At 39.0% G+C, this 19,884-nt stretch overlaps 2 protein-coding genes and 1 long non-coding RNA gene across 5 annotated transcripts in view; 2 read left to right on the top strand and 1 right to left on the bottom strand.

Moving 5' to 3' along the window:
- LOC309717043 (sialic acid-binding Ig-like lectin 14) overlaps positions 1 to 19,884 on the bottom strand; it is a 287,651-nt gene that overhangs the window by 195,587 nt on the left and 72,180 nt on the right. The gene's annotated exons all lie outside the window — the stretch shown is intronic.
- LOC309717046 overlaps positions 1 to 19,884 on the top strand; it is a 104,997-nt gene that overhangs the window by 40,407 nt on the left and 44,706 nt on the right. The window lies entirely within an intron of this gene.
- Positions 935 to 17,966, top strand: LOC309717038 (uncharacterized protein). 3 transcript variants are annotated; one of them, XM_082551249.1, is made up of 5 exons: positions 935 to 1,299; positions 12,551 to 12,726; positions 12,811 to 13,060; positions 15,222 to 15,731; positions 15,919 to 17,966. In XM_082551249.1, the coding sequence occupies exons 1-5, from the start codon at positions 1,185 to 1,187 to the stop codon at positions 17,163 to 17,165; spliced, it is 2,298 nt and encodes a 765-aa protein (XP_082407375.1). In that variant the 5' UTR covers positions 935 to 1,184; the 3' UTR covers positions 17,166 to 17,966. The 3 variants fall into 3 exon arrangements, with proteins under 3 accessions (XP_082407375.1, XP_082407374.1, XP_082407373.1); XM_082551248.1 differs by having other exon boundaries at positions 12,551 to 13,060; XM_082551247.1 differs by lacking the exons at positions 12,551 to 12,726; positions 12,811 to 13,060; positions 15,222 to 15,731; positions 15,919 to 17,966 and adding an exon at positions 5,675 to 11,024.

Genomic DNA, 19,884 nt, shown 5'->3' with positions numbered 1-19,884 from the left:
GAATGAAAATAGTATTTCCCTGTTTTTAGTGACATAGGAATGTAGTGTTAAAAATATTATAGATTATTTATTTTGCATTATTGTGAAATAAATTGAAAAAACTTCACAAACTGTCTTTTACAGTGTGACAGGGTTTTGTTTTTTGTTGTTTTTTTGTATTAGTGTATACTCAAATATGGGACTTTACGGGACTGCTTCTTTTTTCACATTTTAACTACCCAGTATTCAGACATGAATATTATCTGTCCCAAATTATTGATGCTGATTCAGTTGTATGGTGCAAACAACATGGTTAAATGCAGCTGTTTGGCTTTAAGTCCGACCCAAGGTCCTTTGGTGTGTTTCCAGTTTTCCTGTGCAATACTCTCCTATCAAATAAAGGAAAAAAAGCTATCCAAAAATAATTTTGAAGAGGATAACCACTTGTGATATCCATTTACTCTGACTAAGATTAAAGGGGGAAAAAAGACTAGAACAAATTTCAGGCTTTTATACATGGTAGTCTTTGAGATATTCATTTTCAAACATTTGCTCAGATTTTAATGTGTGCAAAAAAGAGCTAAAAATGAATGGACTGGCTTTCTGAAATATCAATATATCAAAAATGTATTTGATACATGACCCTAAAATTTCACAGGTCACCGAATTAAACTTTAACCCTGTGTACTGTTGATCAATTAGTATAAGTAAATATATTTTATTCTCTAAGGTGTTTTTTTAAAAATCTTTTCAAATAGGTAACTAGTTCCAATCAACTGCAGTATATATGTAACTTTAGTTTTAGTGGAGAACAGCTCCTCCTCTTCTGCAACAAGTGGAAAAGTTTGTGAGGGCGTTTGTTTGTCAGAGTAATGCACCACCACCACCACTGGCGTCGCTGCAGGGTGATAACTTCGTGTTGAGGCAAATAAAAGAGAAGAAGAAGACACTTCCGCTGAGGGGAAGGATAGGCGCACTGCGCAGGTGTTCTGACTACAGCTCGCCTTTATATGTACACCAACCGCATTATTAAAACGGTTAATGATACTTCTCCGTTATATTTTAGCGAACTAGACTTATATTACACACTGTTTTCACTCCCGTGGAGCTGACTGAGTGGTAAAAAATAATTTGTATTAAAAAAAACAACAACGGTGGCGCTGTTAAGCTAACAAGCACTAGCGCCACCAAGCAGCCACGCCAAGATGGAGGGATCTGCTTCCTCGGCCAGCGTAGAGGACGGAGCTGAAAACAAACGCCATGCTGACGAAGGGACACCTGAAGAGAACGCCGGTCCATCGACTGAAGAAACCGCTGACAGTAAGCACCCATCAACAGGCCGTGACTTAAACATTTACGTTAACACAGCATCAGTGCGTTCCTGTGCATTGTCTTCCTGCACTCCATCAATAGGAAAATGTAAATATTTGACTTGAAGGCAGATTTAAAAAGTGCTCTTTTAACACCAGTAACAAATATAAAGTTACCAGTTCGAGTTAAAGGCTTCCCAGCATTTTCAGTGGGGCGTATTGAGCAAACAGCGCCAGCCCTGGTCAAAGTTAATACTCAGCCATATGGATCGAAAATTATGTGACCGCTTTGATAATCTAGTCTTATGACATTGAATCAGGGCATTGCCAGAAGCAAATCTATGTATTGCCGGAAACATGCTTTTTCTGTATTCCTACTGAATAATATAAATGTTTGGTCAGGCCATAAATAGGGAAGTGCTCAATCTGCGGTATCTCCAGGTCCCCCCCCCCCCCCGCCGCCCAATAATAATCTTTCCCTTGGTATTTATTTCATTTGCTTTAACAATCTGGCACTCTTAATAGAAGATTAACGTAAACGGATTTTAGATTTAGAACTAGTTTTAAATTAGACTTTTCTGATTATTGTTTTATCAGTACACAAACTTTAGCAATCAACGGAAGGAAGTTTTGTTTTCCTGAGCATGGTTGTGTAACAACTAAAGCATTGCTTGTTGTGTTTTGTTTTAGATCAATAGGAAATATTTATTTAAACAGCAAACAATACTACTCATACAGTTTCTCTTGGCTGTTTCCATCCAAAGCATTTAGTATGCTTTTACGTGTATATGTAGGTGGAAGCAGAATATCTTCACTACTTTTACGCCTCGACTTCTTCCTGTTGAGACATCAGACTAAAGTTTCAGCAGGTCAGCAGGCAGATTGTCACTATTCCTTTGTATTAGAGCTGGGCGATAGAACAATAACGATATGTATCGCGATATAACTTTTACTCGATAGAGAAATTAAGCTATCGCGATAGACCTCGCTGCTCTTGTCCTCAAAAAAAAAAAAAAATAGGTCAGCCAATCCAAATTAAGTAGCGCAGAGCCGAACCAATCACAGCCGCAGCGTCACGTCGCGTGACTTGTTACGTACAGCACAAGTGCCAAGCCGCACGTGTGTTTGTTTGGGAAGCAGCCAGCGGGTAATGGAGCCAGCGCATAATGGAGGAAATGAGTGTGCCGACTAGAAAAATCAACCGAGCGTGACCGAAGAGAAAACAGATGATGGTTGCAATGCCGGAGAGATTGTCGAACGGAAGAGCCATAGAAGTTCCGTAGTGTGAAGGTATTTCGGCTATTTCAAGTCTGACAAAAAACAGAGTAGCGTGCACTGTAAATTGTGCCGAAAGCAAGTCTGGAAATACAATAAACTGGTGCATGCGTCACACTGTGCGCCGCGTTATTGTTTCGGTGAAATGAATTTCTACAATACTGTTACTGTTAATTCTACTCTCTGCAGTGTTTAGATGCTTACATATACACACAGTTACTGTCCCTCCACACATACGACTCGGTTCTGCTTCTATGCCCCAGCTTTGTTTACTTTTTCCCACCGAGGCTTCTAGACTTCTGATTGGCCAACATTTCTGCACGGTTAGGAATCTAGCGCCACCTGCTGCTTTGGCATGTTCATAGCAGCGTTTTCCTTCATTTCTGCCTTTATGTGTGGACGGGATTATTTTTTAAAACGAAAACGGAAAATCTCCGTTTTCAAAAATACCCGTGTACGTGTGGACGTAGCCTCAGTCTCTGACTGGAAGCGCTAATTCGTCATTCGGCTTTTGTCAAACTAAAGTAACTGTTAAAACTGTTTGAAAAGCTAAGCTATACAACAAGGAGAGATTGAGAATTTCCTTTTAGTTCTCAGTTTATTTGATATTGACAAAAGTTAGTCAGTTTTGTCTGTTCTTCTGTAAAACAAACTAAGATTTATTTTTAGAATTAATATTTTGTTTCTAAGTGGAATTGACAATTTAGTCTGTTTTGTTTGTTCTATTTTGAAACTTAAACGCTTTAGCGGCTGTCTTTTGTGTAGTTTGCAATATTTGCCTTTATTTATCTGAAAAAGTCTCATGTTCCTTAAGTACATCTACCCTGTTGAACTTCATCCATCCATTCGCGTCCGCTTAATGGATGAACTTATTATGGGAAATAAATATTTAAATAAAAACAAGCTGCTGATTATTTCACATTTTACTTGTGAGCAACGGCACATTTAAATCTTACAAATATAGTTATTTGGCTTATATCGTGATAGATATCGTTATCGCCTGAAATGAAAAAAACATATCGTGATATGAAAAAATCTCATATCGCCCAGCTCTACTTTGTATCCATAAGAAAAGCTTCAATAGGGACATGTTTTTAACACATAAGAAGCACTGCACTTTACAGAGTAACAGTTGTGGTTCACTGCTCTAAATTTCAGAAATATGCGTTAAAAATCTGTTTGGATTGAGTTTTGTTGAAAAACACAGCCTTTACTTATTAATTCTCTAAACGTTTAAATATGAGTTGACATTAAATGAGATTAGGGCTGGGCCATATTATACCGTTCACGGTAATACCGGTATAATGTTAGGCAACGATAGGAAAATGAATTATCGCGATAGAATATGAGTAAAACGCGCATATGCGCAGTGCCTTTGTTTTCATACGCACATGGCCGATTGTTGAGTGAAACAGATGAACCAGAATTGGTTTGTAAAAATGGTGCAACTTCAGTGATGTGGAACTGGTTTGGTGTTTGTCCGTCAGATACACGACAAAGCACATTTTTTTGCAGAACATGCAAGCGGCCGTCGTTATTGTCGTATTTGTCGGACTAAGATGCTCTTAAATCTGGGAGTAATCTGTGTCCTAAACTCCGTATCCTTCAGGTCAAACGAACACTGCAGCATCACTGGGAGTTAAAAACTGTCTAAATTCTTTCATCTTTAATGAAACGATCAGCATTGCTGCTTTACAAGGTGAAACTATGAAGTTTAACTTCCAGGCATCCATGAAAACAAAATGTATTACATTTAACGGAGTTAGAAGTTAGCAGGAAGCTAGCGGAAGTTAGCTCGCTAGTTTTGCTAGTTACCTAAGCATGATATAGCATGTTCTGACAGAGATTTCTGGAAAAATTCAAACGTACAGCTCTGCTATCACGTCCAACATAAATTAAGAGAGGAAACTAAACAGCAGTGACGTTTGTAGGGTTACTGAAGTTGGGCTAGCTGGTATATAATGATGTGATACGTGATCGCTAGCGACACAGCTATGTTAGCATAACATAAACAGTGAAGCTGGAGGAGAACACTAACACTTTTCCACTTATAAAAGTTAACGTTAAAGTTCCTGATAGTTAGAGACAAATGCAATCGCATGGCAGGATGCTGTAAACGGACCAAACTTCAGTCAGGAGAACAACTGAGATAATCCATCCACAATACCAGGTTAGTCATTAATATACTGCAACAACATGGGAATAGAGCAGAATTCATTCATTAATAAATCAATGGTACAGAAGTGGAGGAAGCAAGAAGAATGAGTTTAATAAAATTTGATTCTGACTGCTTTGTTTCGCTTAATGTGCCTTATAATCCCGTGCACCTTATGGTCCGAAAAATGTGTACTGCACACTGCAGTTTAATGTTGCAAAGCAACTCTTTTTAACTTCAGTGGATATTATACATGGTTATGCTCAGGATATGTCAGCCCATTTCTACTGGAAATGCCTTTTGGTTAAACTTTCAGCAAGGAATTTGCATTTGCACTGTTACATTTTTATAAAGCTTTAATGTACATAAAAACCAGCTTCTTGTTTAAGTGAAAATAAATGGAAGGTTGTCTTTTTGCGCTAGTAATGTTGTGGAGTTGTATTTTGTCTCGCATCAATTATATCGTCGGTTATATCGTTATCGCAAATTTTCAAATATATATCGTGATAAATATTTTTGGCCGTATCGCCCTGCTCTAAATGAGATTTTATCTAAACATGGTTGTCCACAGTGTGCAGGTGCTTTGCGGACATTCGTTAACCATTTACCATGTCTATTAAAAAAAAAAAAAATGCAACTACACCAACTGTATTAAATAACAAAATAATTCATCTTCAAGGTATTTTAGCCCTAAACAGTGTATTTGCACCTCAGTAATGACACTTTTTTTTGTTGTTGTTTTTTTAATAAGTGTTATTTTTCTCCTATCATTTCTTTGTTTTATATGGAAATTGTGCAGTTGTGTGATTATACTGTAAGCTCAAGTTACTTTAAAATAAAGACATGTTTGCGCCTCTGTTTTTTGTTTTGTTTTGTTTTTAAATTTCCTTTCTTTTTTTCTTCTCTGAAAACAGGAGTGGCTTTGACCTCCTCTTTTCCCCTTTTCTATTTTTAGGGAGTGGGGTTTTCTGCTGTCAGCATTGTGGAGAAGGCTTCAGAGAGGAGGCAGCCTTCTTGAAGCATTTGCGTGAACATCCACAAGAAAGCATGTATTTGGACAAGCACATGGATGAGTTACATGATGGAGAAAAGGACAATGAAGCGCTTCACTTTTGTTCTTTATGCTCATCCTCATTTATTGACCTGAGTGAATACCACTTGCATATGGAGAAGAACCATGATCAGATCTCTCAAAAGGAGACTGGTATCCGGATTAATGCTGCCATAGCAAAGCAACAAACTTATGAATGTCAGGACTGTGGGAAATCTTATGGTGTGATTGGACACTTTCTCAACCATCAGCGCTCACACAGACAACCCTCCAAATCAGTTTTTCATGACCTTCAGCATTTGAAAAAGAAGTCGTTTCAGTGCGAATCTTGTGGGAGAAATTATTCTCGTGCTTCAGCTCTTGATGCCCATCGTCGTTGTCATGAGGAAAAGTTGATTAAGCCCAGAAACAGGAGTTCAGGAGATGCAATTCCAGCTGGGGAGTCATTAGCAGAAACAAAGGCAGGTGAAAGTCAAACGGAGGATTATTCTGAAAAGGTTTTTACATGCTCATGTGGGAAAGCTTTTTCTGCCCTGATGCGACTTAAGACTCATCAGAGATTTAGCCGCAATAGTCAGTGCTCTCCTGAAGAAATGAAACAAAAGCCAAAGAAGAACTGCAACGAGTTTTACTGCAGCGAGTGTAAAAAGGGTTTCAGTGGCCATATTGCTCTCTTTAACCATCAGCGATGGCATGCCAATCATGGTGATAATTCTGCAAAAAGGTTCCCATGTGAGGAATGTGGAAAAGTGTTCATGACTCTTACGTTCTACTACAGGCATCAGCGCACTGCACACAGTGACGAAACCCCAGCAAAGTCATTTCACCATCAGCTGTGCCAGCTACAGAAGAAGGCATTTGAATGTAAAGATTGTGGGCTAAAGTTCTCCAGGTCTTCGGCACTTCATTCTCATCAGCTTCATCACACAGATGTTTTTAGAGAAACTGAGAAGGAGGCCCAGATGTGTTCCTCTCTACCTCAAGACCAAATGGCAGAAAGCGGAAGACCAGAGATTGACTTGGAAACGTCTACAGAAGGAAAAGTGCAGCTGGACAGTTTGCCTCCGACCAACATGACTGAAGAGTTGTACATAGTTGAGACTGATGAAGACATGGAAAGTTATGAACCCGGTGACTTTAACGTACAGGTGATCAGTGCAAGTGAGTCTGAGGATGAGCCACCCCAAGATCTGAATCCTGACCTGGAGCTGGTGTGTGAATCCGATCAGGAGGGAAGAGATGACAGTGATATTGTTTCCAAACCAGAAATGGACTTGAAAATTGTACAAATTGATTTTGAGCAGGCTGATGAGCCGATTGCACTGATAGCGAGGGAAGCTGAGAATAAATCAGCAGAAGACAGGTTTGATTGTCCAGAGTGTTATCGCTGGTTTTCTAGTTCTTCATCGCTGCGTGTTCACAGAATGTGGCATGGCGTTTATAAGAGAAGACAGCAGGCACAAGGTCAGTCAGCGCCTTTTTACACATGTGACACTTGTGGTCATGAAGCAAGTAGCTTTGAGGCACACTGCCATCACATACAGACCCACGGTGGTCAGATGCCAAGCAGCGATGCATTTCAGGAGGTGGAGGGATTAGAGAAGAAAAATCTGACGTGCAGTGAATGCGGCAAAGTTTTCTCTCGTTTGTCTGCTTTGGTCTCTCATCAGTTGCATCATCCCAAAAGAAAACAGTTCCAGTGCCCAGATTGCACAATGTCTTATTCGCATGCAGCTAGCCTGTTTAACCATATGAAAACCTGCTCTGCACAAAAAAAGGAAAATATTTCAGTCAGTAAGAAAGAATACAATCCAAAGAAAACCCTACTGGGCCCAAAGATCTATCATTGTGAGCAGTGTGGAAAGGGATTTTGGTCTTTAGGTGCTTTCTCACACCACAAGCAAAATCCGACAGAGTGTGCAGATTTGAGGCTGAGAAAAGGTGTCCCGGGATCCTCTGTTAATGGACACCAACGCTCTAGCATGAAGGTTGCATGTCCGGTGTGTGGCAGAAAATTTCGGCACAGAGGCATCATGACATTGCACATGCGAAAGCATGAAAATGGAAATCACAAATGCGAACTCTGCAACAGGTCATTCCGCCTTTTTTCCAGCCTCCTTAGACACCAGGTAGTGCATAATGACCAGTTGCTCCCACCACCCATCAAGTCTTTTCAGCATCAAGTTGAACAGCTGAAAAAGAACACCTACAGCTGTCCTGACTGTGGGAAGTTGTTTTCACGGGCCAAAGCACTGCAGTTTCATATGAAAAGCCATGGCTATGAGAGTGGGCATTCTCCATCATCATCGTGGTCCAGAGTCACGCTGGAGGATCTACAGTGCGCTACATGCCTTGCACATTTCAACAGCAAGGTCTCTTTAAGGGTTCATCAGAAACTGTGCATTAAAAGAGACAATCAAGTCGTTGCAAATACAGAAAACGATGATGCTCTAAGATTGTGCGAAGGCAGCGTGGATGCTAGCACATGGGAAAGCTCTGACCAGTCAAAGGTACGTACACCAGTAAAGAGTGAAATGGATGGCACGGAACCAGAGATGGAAAATGACACAGGTGAAGGAGAACTGGAAAACCCAACTGCATCCAATATGAAATACAAATGCAAAAAATGTGACAGAAGCTTTTCAGTAGTTGGGGCTTTAAATTTTCACAAAAGAATTCATGCTGAGGGCTACAGGTCTTTACCAAAATCCAAACTGGCCATTTCTACAATGTTAAAAAAACCTAAACAAGAAGAGCAGGGTAAAGGACTGTTTCACTGCTCTGAATGTGGGAGACGGTTCATGTCTAACTCAGCCCTGGGCTCCCACAAACGATGGCACAAAGAAAAGAAATCTTCGCGGTCCCTGCTAAAAGATGATGATTTGAAATCTCTTAACCACAAAACCATAGATGGAACTTTTCAGTGCAAAAACTGTGGCAAACAGTTTTTTAATCACCGCGTTCTGCAGCGCCACCAGATGTTTAATCCACCATGTCAAAGCAAAGCTGTACCAGAGCCAGATTTGAGCAGCAACGAACCAGGCAAGACATTTGTGCAAGATTTACTTCCAGCCAAGCACAGTAAAACTTTAGAGACGGGAAACGAGGCGTTTGACCAGGCTCCAGAACAAGTCAAAATAAATTGCAGTGAGAGTGATGCCGTATTACTGGCACTGAAGCCAAAACCTCACCAGTGTCCCCTCTGCTCGATGACCTTTACTAAAGCAAGAGGACTACGTGCTCACAAATGGCAGGCCCACGCAAAGAGCACAAAAGGCAAACGCAAAGCTGCTTTGCGCAGAAAAAAAGAGCCTGTTGCCTCAAGTAGTGAGATGAGGAAAACTGGAGATTCATCAGCAGCAGATAACACCAGTGTGATGTTAAAAAGTAGCACAGTTGACAGAGATTGGATGAAAATCACATTGGATTCTCCTGTGAAATTGTGTCCAGACTCCAGGGAATGGGGCATTTCTGAAGGCGCCCCCAACTTTAAGAGAGTTTACCTGGATGTGAAGCAGGAGTCGAAACTGGATAATCAAACTCCTAGAGCTGCAGCTGAGGTTCCTCCACAAGTCAGCTGTGTATCGGAGAACACAGCCAAATGCTTCTTCAAGTGTGATAAGTGCGGGAAAGCTTTCCAAACGGAGGAACAATTAGGAACCCATAAGGCAAAGGCACAGAGTCGGCCTTACTCCTGTGCTCTGTGCTGCCAAGGCTTTTGGACTGAGAATCAGCTACATCAGCACCTTGCTTGGCACGACGAAGTCCGCTGCCGTCTGCCGAATGAGGTACGCTATAGACTGAGTGCTGCTATGACCTCAAAGCCTCTAAAACCCAATCCCCCCGCTGCTGACAACAGAGAAAAGTTTTTCCCATCTTCTAAAGTGATTCGGCCTACGCTCAACTCAGCGGGCCAGTCACAAAGTAGCCATAAGTGCCAACACTGTGGCAAAGCCTTTCTTTCACCGACCGAATTACAGAAACACAAAACGGAGCAGTGCAGCAGCAGTGACTCATACCATTGCTCCGTTTGCCCCAGGACCTTCCGTGAAATCCAAGACCTCATCGAGCATCACCAGGAATGTATCAGCGATTACAAAAGACAAAGCGATGCTCCTGCTGCTGTCTCTGCAGGAGATTCCAATGGCCTTACCTGCCTTGAATGTGGAACTACTTTTTGTCAAGAAACTGATTTGCACCAGCATTATATTGAACACACCCACAGAGTGAATTAAAGCAAAGAAACCTGAAAAGACCTGAAACAATGACTCTGTACATAGATGCTGGCTTTTCTGAAACTTCTAAAAATCTTTGTTAGAAAATTTCTTTTTTGCACCTTTTACTTTGGCTAAATAGTTCCTAATTTGTTCGTATAGTTTTTGAGATTCGTTGTACTTAAACATGTAACACTGGACTAGTATATGCTGAGCAGAACTGGCAGGTAAAATCGGTAACAGAGATCACTCTATCCCGTTATTAAGTTGATGTTAGTTCTATTTTGACCTGCACCACAAATCAAGACCAAGCAACCAGACAGCACCAGAAAGAGCTGCACTGTGCAAGAGTTAAGTTTAATGATCTGACTGGTGGCGGTACAAATGTGAAAATACACAGTGTTGTTTTTTGGGGGGGAGCACTGATGTCATAGATCTCATATTTTTTTTGCTGTTTTAAATTGACCTGTTGTGAATGTAAATTGAACTTGATTAATTTCTTTGGGGACCACTGTCTTTCATTTTCAGACAAATTTATGCATGTAAATTGCCCAGAGAAATGAAAAATGCTGTTGACACACTACTTGCAAAGTGTAGAAAGACATGCTAAACAATGTTGCGCCACACGCATGTGCTAATTTTGCTGCTGTTTTTGTTAAGAACTGATGTTTTGTTGAAGGATGATTGACGTTTTGCATATTTTACAGAAAGATAAAGAACCTGAAATTCAGCAATGCGTACTCTTTACATAACCTGGTAGGAAAAACAAAATTCTTGTCTAACATCACTTGGTCACTTCCATTATTATAAACTATACTACGTTCATTGTATGCTTTGTACAATGCATTACGCATTAACTGATTTATAAGCTCCTCTGTTGATTCTTTATAGTGTTATTTCTATTGTGTGATAAAATATTCATTACTTAAAGTAGCAGTTATGTTCTTGTAGTATAGTTCTAAGTAGTTTGTTATATTTATTTGTTTTTTATTCCTAGAAGTCAAAGAAGTTGAAAATAAACGAACTTGTTTTTGCCATGATTAATGGTTGTGTGATTAATTCAGTCAGTCTGCATATTCTAGTCATGTCTGGGTTGTTAATATTGTTGTTTCCCATTTCACGATTACTTAGCTTATGAATATGCCAATATGCGGGTGACATAAATTGCTCTCGCATTACTACATTTCATATCTAGCATGTATTAAATAGAACACCTTGATGTGTCAAAGGAGCAAACTAAAAGTTTGCTACTAAAACAATGTACAAATAAGTAAAAGCATGTGTTGTTGATCATATTAGTTAAGGCTCTGCAGTGATATAGGTCCAGTTTCCTCCAATTTAAAGATGTTTGCAGTGCCTGCTGTAGCACTGATCAACAAACATTTTGTTCCTGGGATTCTTTCACCTGTACTTCCACTAATTTCACTTACTGACTCCAAATATGAGAGCTGTTTTCTTCTAGCTTCACGTTTTTTGTCGCTGTGATGTTCCACTGATTCACTGGATAACAGGACTGGACAGAAATGGAGATGCATCTCAGTGTTTAAGACATCAGTGCACTAAAGGTGATTTTCTTGGTCCTGATGAACATGAACTGATGCTTCATGATGAGTTCAAAAGGAAAAGTAAACCAGCTGAATCAGCAGCATTCAAGCATGTTGTTTCTTGGCAGTCACATAGCTGTTAATAGTGCTGAGCTTGTGGATAAACATGCTGAAAGTATATCAGATAATGAGTGCCAGAATGTCACTGAAGATGCACTTTCTACATTTTCTCCACCAGATCTGTGTGATGTCAGCGATAAGTGCCGCTAAAGATTTAACCAAAATATGAAAGTGATGAAAAACTGATATCAGGGAAAATTGAGTCAGAGCATGATGAGTGACCACTGTTGGTTCTTGCAAAGAGAAATGAATGTGCAGTAAAATCCAGTGCCTCAAACATCTCTGAGCACCCTGAGCATGCTTGTTTTTATTTTTAGCTAAATTGATAAAAATATGCTTAAATGCAACTCCGGTGTCGTCTTTAAGAAAAAAAACACAAAAAACAATTTTGTTGGCAAATAGTTTAAATCCCAGATATAGTGTCAGTATATTGTTATTAAAAAATATTGAAATGGCAACGTGACTCTCAAAAACCTAATGTGTAGGCTTAAATCAGATTTCTTATCTAAAATCAGTGTAAAAAAAATTCTCAGTGGCAAACAAGAAAATATTTGAATACATCAGTGTAATCAGGAGGTGCTAAAAGATGTCTTTACTGTCAGTGCTTGGAAATCAGTATTTTTATGCTTAATTTTAGGTTGTGTTTTTTTTTTTTTTTTTTTTTTTTTTAATTTCCTATTTAAGTTTATTTGAGTTTTGGTTTTGGGGGGGTTTGGGGTTTTTTTGCACAATTTTTTTTTTTTTTTTTTTTTGCTGACGTGATCACTTTCTAATGCCTGCTGAAACAGAATAATTTATCTCAAACTGTCAAAATAAAATATTACTCAGACTTTCCATGTAAAACACAAGCTGCCATAATAATCTACATGGTAATTAAAATTTTCTCCTGTTGCTCTTTGCAGATAAAGAACTCAGTGTTGAATGTAAGGACTGTGGGCTGAAGTTTGCACAGCAGGAGCTCTACGAGACTCACCTGCACCAGCACGCCGTGGAAGACGAGGAAACTCCGATGGAAGAGGACAGGACAGCAGAAACAGTCTCTGAGAGAGCAGACGATGTAGAAAGCAGAGATGAAGATGTGAGAAATACACTTAGACAGGGTTACACCTGTGTGACCTGTGGAAAGAATTATAAATACCGTGTTTCGTTCCAAAAACACCAGCGTCTCCACAGGAAGAGGACCTCTAAAGGAGATAAAACAAATGCAAACATGCAAGAGGAGACGAGAAAAGAAGACAATGTGGAGAGAAGTGAAGTTGAAGGCCCAGGCGAGGATGCAATGACTGCAGAGCGTGACAGCTCTGTGGAGTCTGATTGTACAGAGCCTGTGTGTCACTCAAAGGTTTCCAAACTATCTGATGGGTCTGAATCAGAAGATGTACGATCGCAAACCAGAGGAGAGGTGGACGAGAGTGAGTCATAGCATGCGAACATGCACACACATAGATAAGTGGTAATAAGAGTGCTCGGATTCTGATCTTAGGTGATGACATGCCAGTTCTTCACACGTCTCCAAGCTGACCATCTCAAGTTTGCCTGAAAAATAATTCAAAGAGGGGAGTTATACTTATTAACAGGAAGTAAGCAAAATTCCAGGTCTCTACTGGCCTTAGTTTTCTTTGAAAGAAATTTGCTCGAAGTCCCTAAAATATTTGTTTTACTGACAGATCTGAAATGCTGTTGTTTTACAGGCAGGGAACTGAGATTTTATGTACAATTTTTCATACAAAAGGCTCAAAATATTCTTTAAAAGAGTCAATTTCAGGTGAAAAAAAAACACATTTTCATCCAGCTATGACACTATTGCACCAAATCTAAATGAACTTGTTTGTAAATAACAAGTTCCTTTTAATATTACATCCAAAGTTTGTCATGATGATCGCTCTGATTTTCCTCAAAATAAATTCTTTATATCCATGCTTAAATTTGGCAGCCAGAGTCTATAATACATTCTAAGATTTCCTGATTTAAGATTAAGAGTCTAAATTTCACGTGGTGCTTTTTATTTACAAGGTGAGATAGCATGCTTACGAAATTTTATAGACCACAACCCAGTGTAAGGTTTATGCCACAGCTGCTGTAGATTACGTTTTGGTAATTACCAAATCGTATTTTATTTGTCTGTAATGTGCAAGCTCTTTTATCAAAATTATATTTTTAATGCTATAATATAATTATTGCTCTACTCCATGTATTTTAAAATTGACTGCTTTACAAAAGAGCTGAGAAAAAATATAAAGTATGTTATTATTTGGTTAAGATGGCAAATTACAGTCATTTACTTGTATTTGTGAATAGATGAGTTCTTTTTAGTGTTTGAATGATTAATTTCCGAGTTCTTAAAGAAATCTAGTGTGCAGCTGAAATCTGGGTGTAAAAATGCAGACCCCAGTTTATTTTCCTAATCTCTAAAGTTTTGGAGTTTTCTTGTTTTTATGACAAGTGATGTAATAAATGTAAGCACTGTAACTTTTGAGGCAGTTTGATAAATTGCATTTTCACATTTATATTAAATTATTGCTACGATAGAATTCTTAATCAAGAATAATCTCACCAGTGATGCTGAATCATTCGGCTATTAAACTAAACAGAAACCATAACTACTCCACCACAGTGTTTATTTCTTTTGCAAGAACATAATACATATCAAACTAAGTGAGTGCAACACATTCACTTTCCTCAATTGTTTGTCTTCAGTGTTAATAAAACAAATGTTATTCAAAAGTGTTTCCAGTCACAAAATATGTAATTCTCAGGATTTTGATGTTGTTCTCCTTAAATACATATCTGTGTCCAGAGGTGGAATCATGAACTTGTGTTTTTGTGTTGTAACGGCATTCAGCACACATCTGTTCTTTCTGTGCAGAAAAATCTACTTGCTGCATGATTCAGTTTAAATTCTTATAAAATGGGAAAATGAGCAAAAACATGATCTTAAATTTAACAGGAACTTTTGTGTGTCAGAAGCTGTAAATTAAAATCTGGTTTCTGCAGGATTCCAGATCTGCTGTCAGAGGCTGGACATCCAACAATTTTAAGTACTTCAAGCATCTATCGCTGAATGTTAATTTGAGCTACACTCCTTCCTGAGGGTTTATATTTATAGAGCTTTGGTATCAAATATTTAAACATGTAAAGAACCTAGCTCAGATGACTTGACTGGATAGTGGGATATTAAAATAGGTCCTCAAAAATGATAGAAAAACATAACAAAAAACACCTACTTTCTTCTCCTGAAATACTTAAGTGGAGTCCAACCTGTACTTTTTGTTTTGTTGTTTTTTTTTTCTTGTTTGTTAAAATTTTAGCAGTTTAAAGAGTAATGTTAAAAATTGTGCAAGTTTTCCACAGACTGTGATCAGTTGGTTACTTTACATCAGATGGTAACTTTGTGACTGAGCTGTCCTCCTGAATTTGAGAGAAACTTTCAGATGATGAAAAACAGAATGATCATTTGTCTAAAATAATTTATAAAATCATAACAGGTTTATTCTACTTCTTCATACTTACCCTAAACATTTAATCCATGTCAATATTTTTTGTACTTAAAATTTCTCCTGTTGCTCTTTGCAGATAAAGAACTCAGTGTTGAATGTAAGGACTGTGGGCTGAAGTTTGCACAGCAGGAGCTCTACGAGACTCACCTGCACCAGCACGCCGTGGAAGACGAGGAAACTCCGATGGAAGAGGACAGGACAGCAGAAACAGTCTCTGAGAGCGCAGACGATGTAGAAAGCAGAGATGAAGATGTGAGAAATACACTTAGACAGGGTTACACCTGCGTGACCTGTGGAAAGAAGTATAAATACCGTGTTTCGTTCCAAAAACACCAGCGTCTCCACAGGAAGACGACCTCTAAAGGAGATAAAACAAATGCAAACATGCAAGAGGAGACGAGAAAAGAAGACAATGTGGAGAGAAGTGAAGTTGAAGGCCCAGGCGAGGATGCAATGACTGCAGAGCGTGACAGCTCTGTGGAGTCTGATTGTACAGAGCCTGTGTGTCACTCAAAGGTTTCCAAACTATCTGATGGGTCTGAATCAGAAGATGTACGATCGCAAACCAGAGGAGAGGTGGACGAGAGTGAGTCATAGCATGAGAACACATTTTATTATTATTATTATTATTATTATTATTATTATTATTATTAGTGTTTACTGCACCCTTGCTTAACAGCATTTCAGCATGATACTACATGTTCACAATTTACACTAAACATTTAATCAGTACCAATACTTACTGTACTTAATAACTTTTTTTTCCTTTGTAGATGAGGAGCACAAAGTTGAATGTAAGGACTGTGGGCTGAAGTTCACACAGTGGGAAAACTACGAGACTCACCTGCACCAGCACGCTCTGGAAGAGGAGGAAGCAGAGATTGAAGACCACATGGTAGCAGAACTAGTGCCAGAGAGAGAAGATGCTGGAGAAAATGGAGATGAAAGCATGATTGGTAATACAGCTGAGTGTGATGAGAGCGATTCAGCCCAAACAGGGACCTCAGACCCGATTCAAAGCTTTGGAGTTTCCACCGCCTCAGTGAAGAATGCACCTAGAAAAGATTATGTTTGCTCGATCTGTGGAAAGATTTACGCGTACCTGGTTTCTTTCAAAAAACACCAACAGCTGCACGAAAACGAGTCCTCTGCATCAGCGAAACCTCCGGACGAGTCAATTTTGCGCCAGTACGAGTGTCCAGATTGTGGGATGCTATTCATCAGACGAACACGGCTAATCTCCCACCTGAGAGTTCACAGAGCAAGCATTTCATTAAAATCAGCCCCTCACAGATGTGATACTTGTAACAAGGACTTTGCTTCTGCGGGGCTGTGGTTGGCTCACGCTGAGCTACATAAACAGAATCCATTTTGGTGTTTGAGCTGCACTCGCGGCTTTAGAGATGAAGCGTCACTAGACAAACACCTGCAAAATCACTATCACAGGCACGGGAGCCTCCGCACGTCTGCACAACCCACAAGTCACTTCAGCAACCATGGCGGAGCTAAGCAGAGCTTCTCCAATCCCGGAAAGGTAATTTCGCATCAAAAACAGCATCGTACCAACTCTGTGAACCTGGGAGGTTTGATTCAAAGAAGTGCTCTTCTCCCTTGTTGTGAAGAAGAGCCAGAAATGAATGCAGACTTAAAAGAACGACCAGAGGAGGAGGAAAGCACACAGAAAACAGGGCTACAAAGCCCATGTGAGAAGATCGAGGATCGTGACAGATCTGACAAGTCAGACTGTGGAGAACCGGTGTTTCACTTTAAGATTTTGAGACAAGCTAACTTGGCTGATCTATCTGACGAGTCCAAATCAGGAGATGTACAGTCAAAAACAAGAAACGAGCCGGACGAGGCAGAGTCACAGGAAAGAAACGTGCACAGCGACCATAAGTACTGGGAATGGGAGTGCTTTGACTGTGATATGGGCTTTGATGATGTGGCAAAGCTGCACTCGCATTATATAAAACATGCAACTGGGGAGTTGCCTATACTGTGGGATAACACAGAGGGATGAGGTGTCACTGAAGCATTTGATTTCTCATCCCTGCTTCTGTTCAGATTTTTTTTAAGGACGTCACACAGCTGCTACAAAAAAACTTTTGCTCTTTTTTAAAACATTTTTTTTACTTATTCCTGATGAATTTATTTTTAAAAATCATGCGTTACAGTACCCTAACAACAAATATCTACACCAAGGAGGCCTTTTTGAGGTATAGCCTCAATGTGCTTTGAGATTAAACTTTTTAAGGCATATTTTCAGTACGTAAAATCCAAGAGTCTGAGAAACATTCTTGAATTAAACAGGTCAAAGAAAAAAGGAAAACTTGAGTACAGCTGTCCACTCTGTTCCTTTAATGTTTTCCTTAAAAAAAAATAAATAAATAAAATCCTGGGGAATCCTTTCACTGCAGATGTTGACACGGAGAGGATTTTATGAATGTGCCAGTTGAGGACGTACAAGACATCTGTCTCTGAAATTAGACACACTGATCTTCATGTCTTCTTGCTCCTGTCACTTCATTCTCTCCTCTCTCCAGAGTTTGTGGAAGGTCACAGGTCACTGTGAAATGTGGATTACACACTGTTGTAGGAAATCTTCAGTTTTCTGTCGGTTTCCCACATAAAAACTCTTGAACACTGTCTCACTCACTGCTGGGATATTTATTGAATTCCAGCCTTTCTGTCCATCCGACTTTTATCAAGTAAATGGACAATATTCCTTCTCCCTCACCTCAATTATTCCAGTATCCAGAGGTGTGCACAGATATTTTGTGTGAGATGTTTTCCAAATAAAAAGGCATATTCTTTTATAGAAGTTTCTGAAGTCTGTTTTTATTTTTGACATTTTAAACGTATAATTAAACTCAGACACACAACTAACCAAATCGACATGTGCTTTTTCTGATGTAGTAAGTGGAGATGTTTTTTCTTCTAGTGATTAATTAGGTTTATGACTTCAAAAACGTTGAATTTTTTTTTTGTTACTAGTTGCTGAAAATGGGCATCTGGATGCCTAATCAGAAATTCCATCCAGATATTGTCAAATAAAGCATTTCTGATCACTTTAATTGCGCATAAAATGGCAACCTATAAAGGAAGAATGATAAACGACTTCACTGATTTTAGAGTAAGTGTATTAATGAGCACTAAGATAGATAGTTGGCCAGTCTGCAACAGTCACTAGTTTGAAAAATGTAACAGTTCATGATATTCAGTGGTTTATTTAGTAATACAATGAGAGCTAATTGCACTAAAGAGACTTTTATGAGATTTCATGAATTATAAATTAAGCAAATAAGCACACAACTTCATAAGCTTCTGTACTTGCTGCTTCTAAGTCTAGTAATTTGTGCTATATTAAAATCGAGGGCTGCACATAAATGCAAGATACATCTACAACTCAGTATACAAAGCCCATTCCAAAAAAAAATGCAATGAGTAAATGTAAAAAACAAAACAGAATGCAATCAATTGGAAAATACACAGACCAGTTTTTATTTTTTCAGAGAACACTTCAAATGTTTAAATGTATAAAATGTAGGGTTTGAAGAAAAATGTTTAATCATTAAAAATTTGATGGCATGTCTCAGAAAAGTTTGCATGGTGGCAATAAAGGCTTTAAAGGTAAGTGGTGCTAAAAGGAAACAGCAGGAGGAACATTTTTTGCAGCTCATTAGGTTAATTGGGAACAGTCCGAGTATATAAACTACATCTTAGAGGGGCAGAGTTTTGCATATCTGCAAAAAACAAAAACTGCATCTACAATTTTAGAATAATCTCCCTCAACTTAAAATAATGAAGATTTTGAATATATTGTTTTCATAACATCATCAAAAGATTCAGAGAATCTGGAGACATTTCTGTGGGCAAGGGATAAGGCGAACGTCTACGTCGCATGCCTGGGATCTTTGACACAATTCTGTCATTGAAATCACTGCATGTCGAGGTTTGTGAAGAAGCCAAATGTGAACATGATCCAGAAACACTGCTGTCTTCTCTGGGTCAGTTAAAAAGCCTGCATCTCTGATGGTATGGAGGTGCTTTAGCACCTATGGAACTGGCAGCTTTCACATCTGGAAAGCATCAGTGCTGTAAGGTATATACAGGTTTTAGATCAACACATGGTCCCATCCAGGCAACCTTGTTTTCCAAGGAAGTGCTTTCATATTTCAGACTGCATTTCTTACAGCAGCTTTGGAGCAGAAGAGTCCAGATGTTGAACTGACCTGCCTGCAGTCCAAACCTTTCACCAGCTGAAAACATTTGATGCATCATCAAATGGAAAAAGTTAGAATCCTACATCAGACAAGAATGGGAGAACATTCCTCTCACAAAAGTCCAGCAGATGCTCTCCTCAGTTCCCAAACATTTACAAATTGTTGTTACAAGGTGAAGGAACGCCACACACGTGTTTTGTTACCATCAAATACAAAATTAGCTTTTTTTTTCTTGAAATAGTACAATTTCTCAATTTAACCATTTTCCATGTTTTCTGTGTTGTATGGTGAAAAATGTATGAGCTGATGACTTTTGCAAATCATTGTGTCTGTTTTTATTAATCTTTTACGCAGTATCCCAACTTTTTGGGAATTGGGTTTGTATATACAACAGACGCTTCACATTAGAATGACGGTTTTTGTGATTATGTTTGCATGCGTGCACATGACATGAGTGTGCAGTCACAGTGTGAGTTTATGAAGGTTATACTACAAAGTCTTTGTGTCTCTGTGAAC

The sequence above is a fragment of the Aulonocara stuartgranti genome (genome assembly GCF_965226115.1).
Source record: "Aulonocara stuartgranti genome assembly, chromosome: 11".
Taxonomy (NCBI): Eukaryota; Metazoa; Chordata; class Actinopteri; order Cichliformes; family Cichlidae; genus Aulonocara; species Aulonocara stuartgranti.
The sequence above is the reverse complement of the archived record's forward strand: the minus strand, read 5'-3'. Positions and strand labels throughout refer to the sequence as shown.

What these genes read in the sequence shown, in the direction of transcription:
- LOC309717038 (XM_082551247.1), top strand. Translation starts at nt 1,185, where the DNA reads ATGGAGGGATCTGCTTCCTCGGCCAGCGTAGAGGACGGAGCTGAAAAC. An exon ending in GACTGAAGAAACCGCTGACA is followed by an intron (nt 1,300 to 5,674) that starts GTAAGCACCCAT and finishes TTCTATTTTTAG; the next exon opens with GGAGTGGGGTTTTCTGCTGT.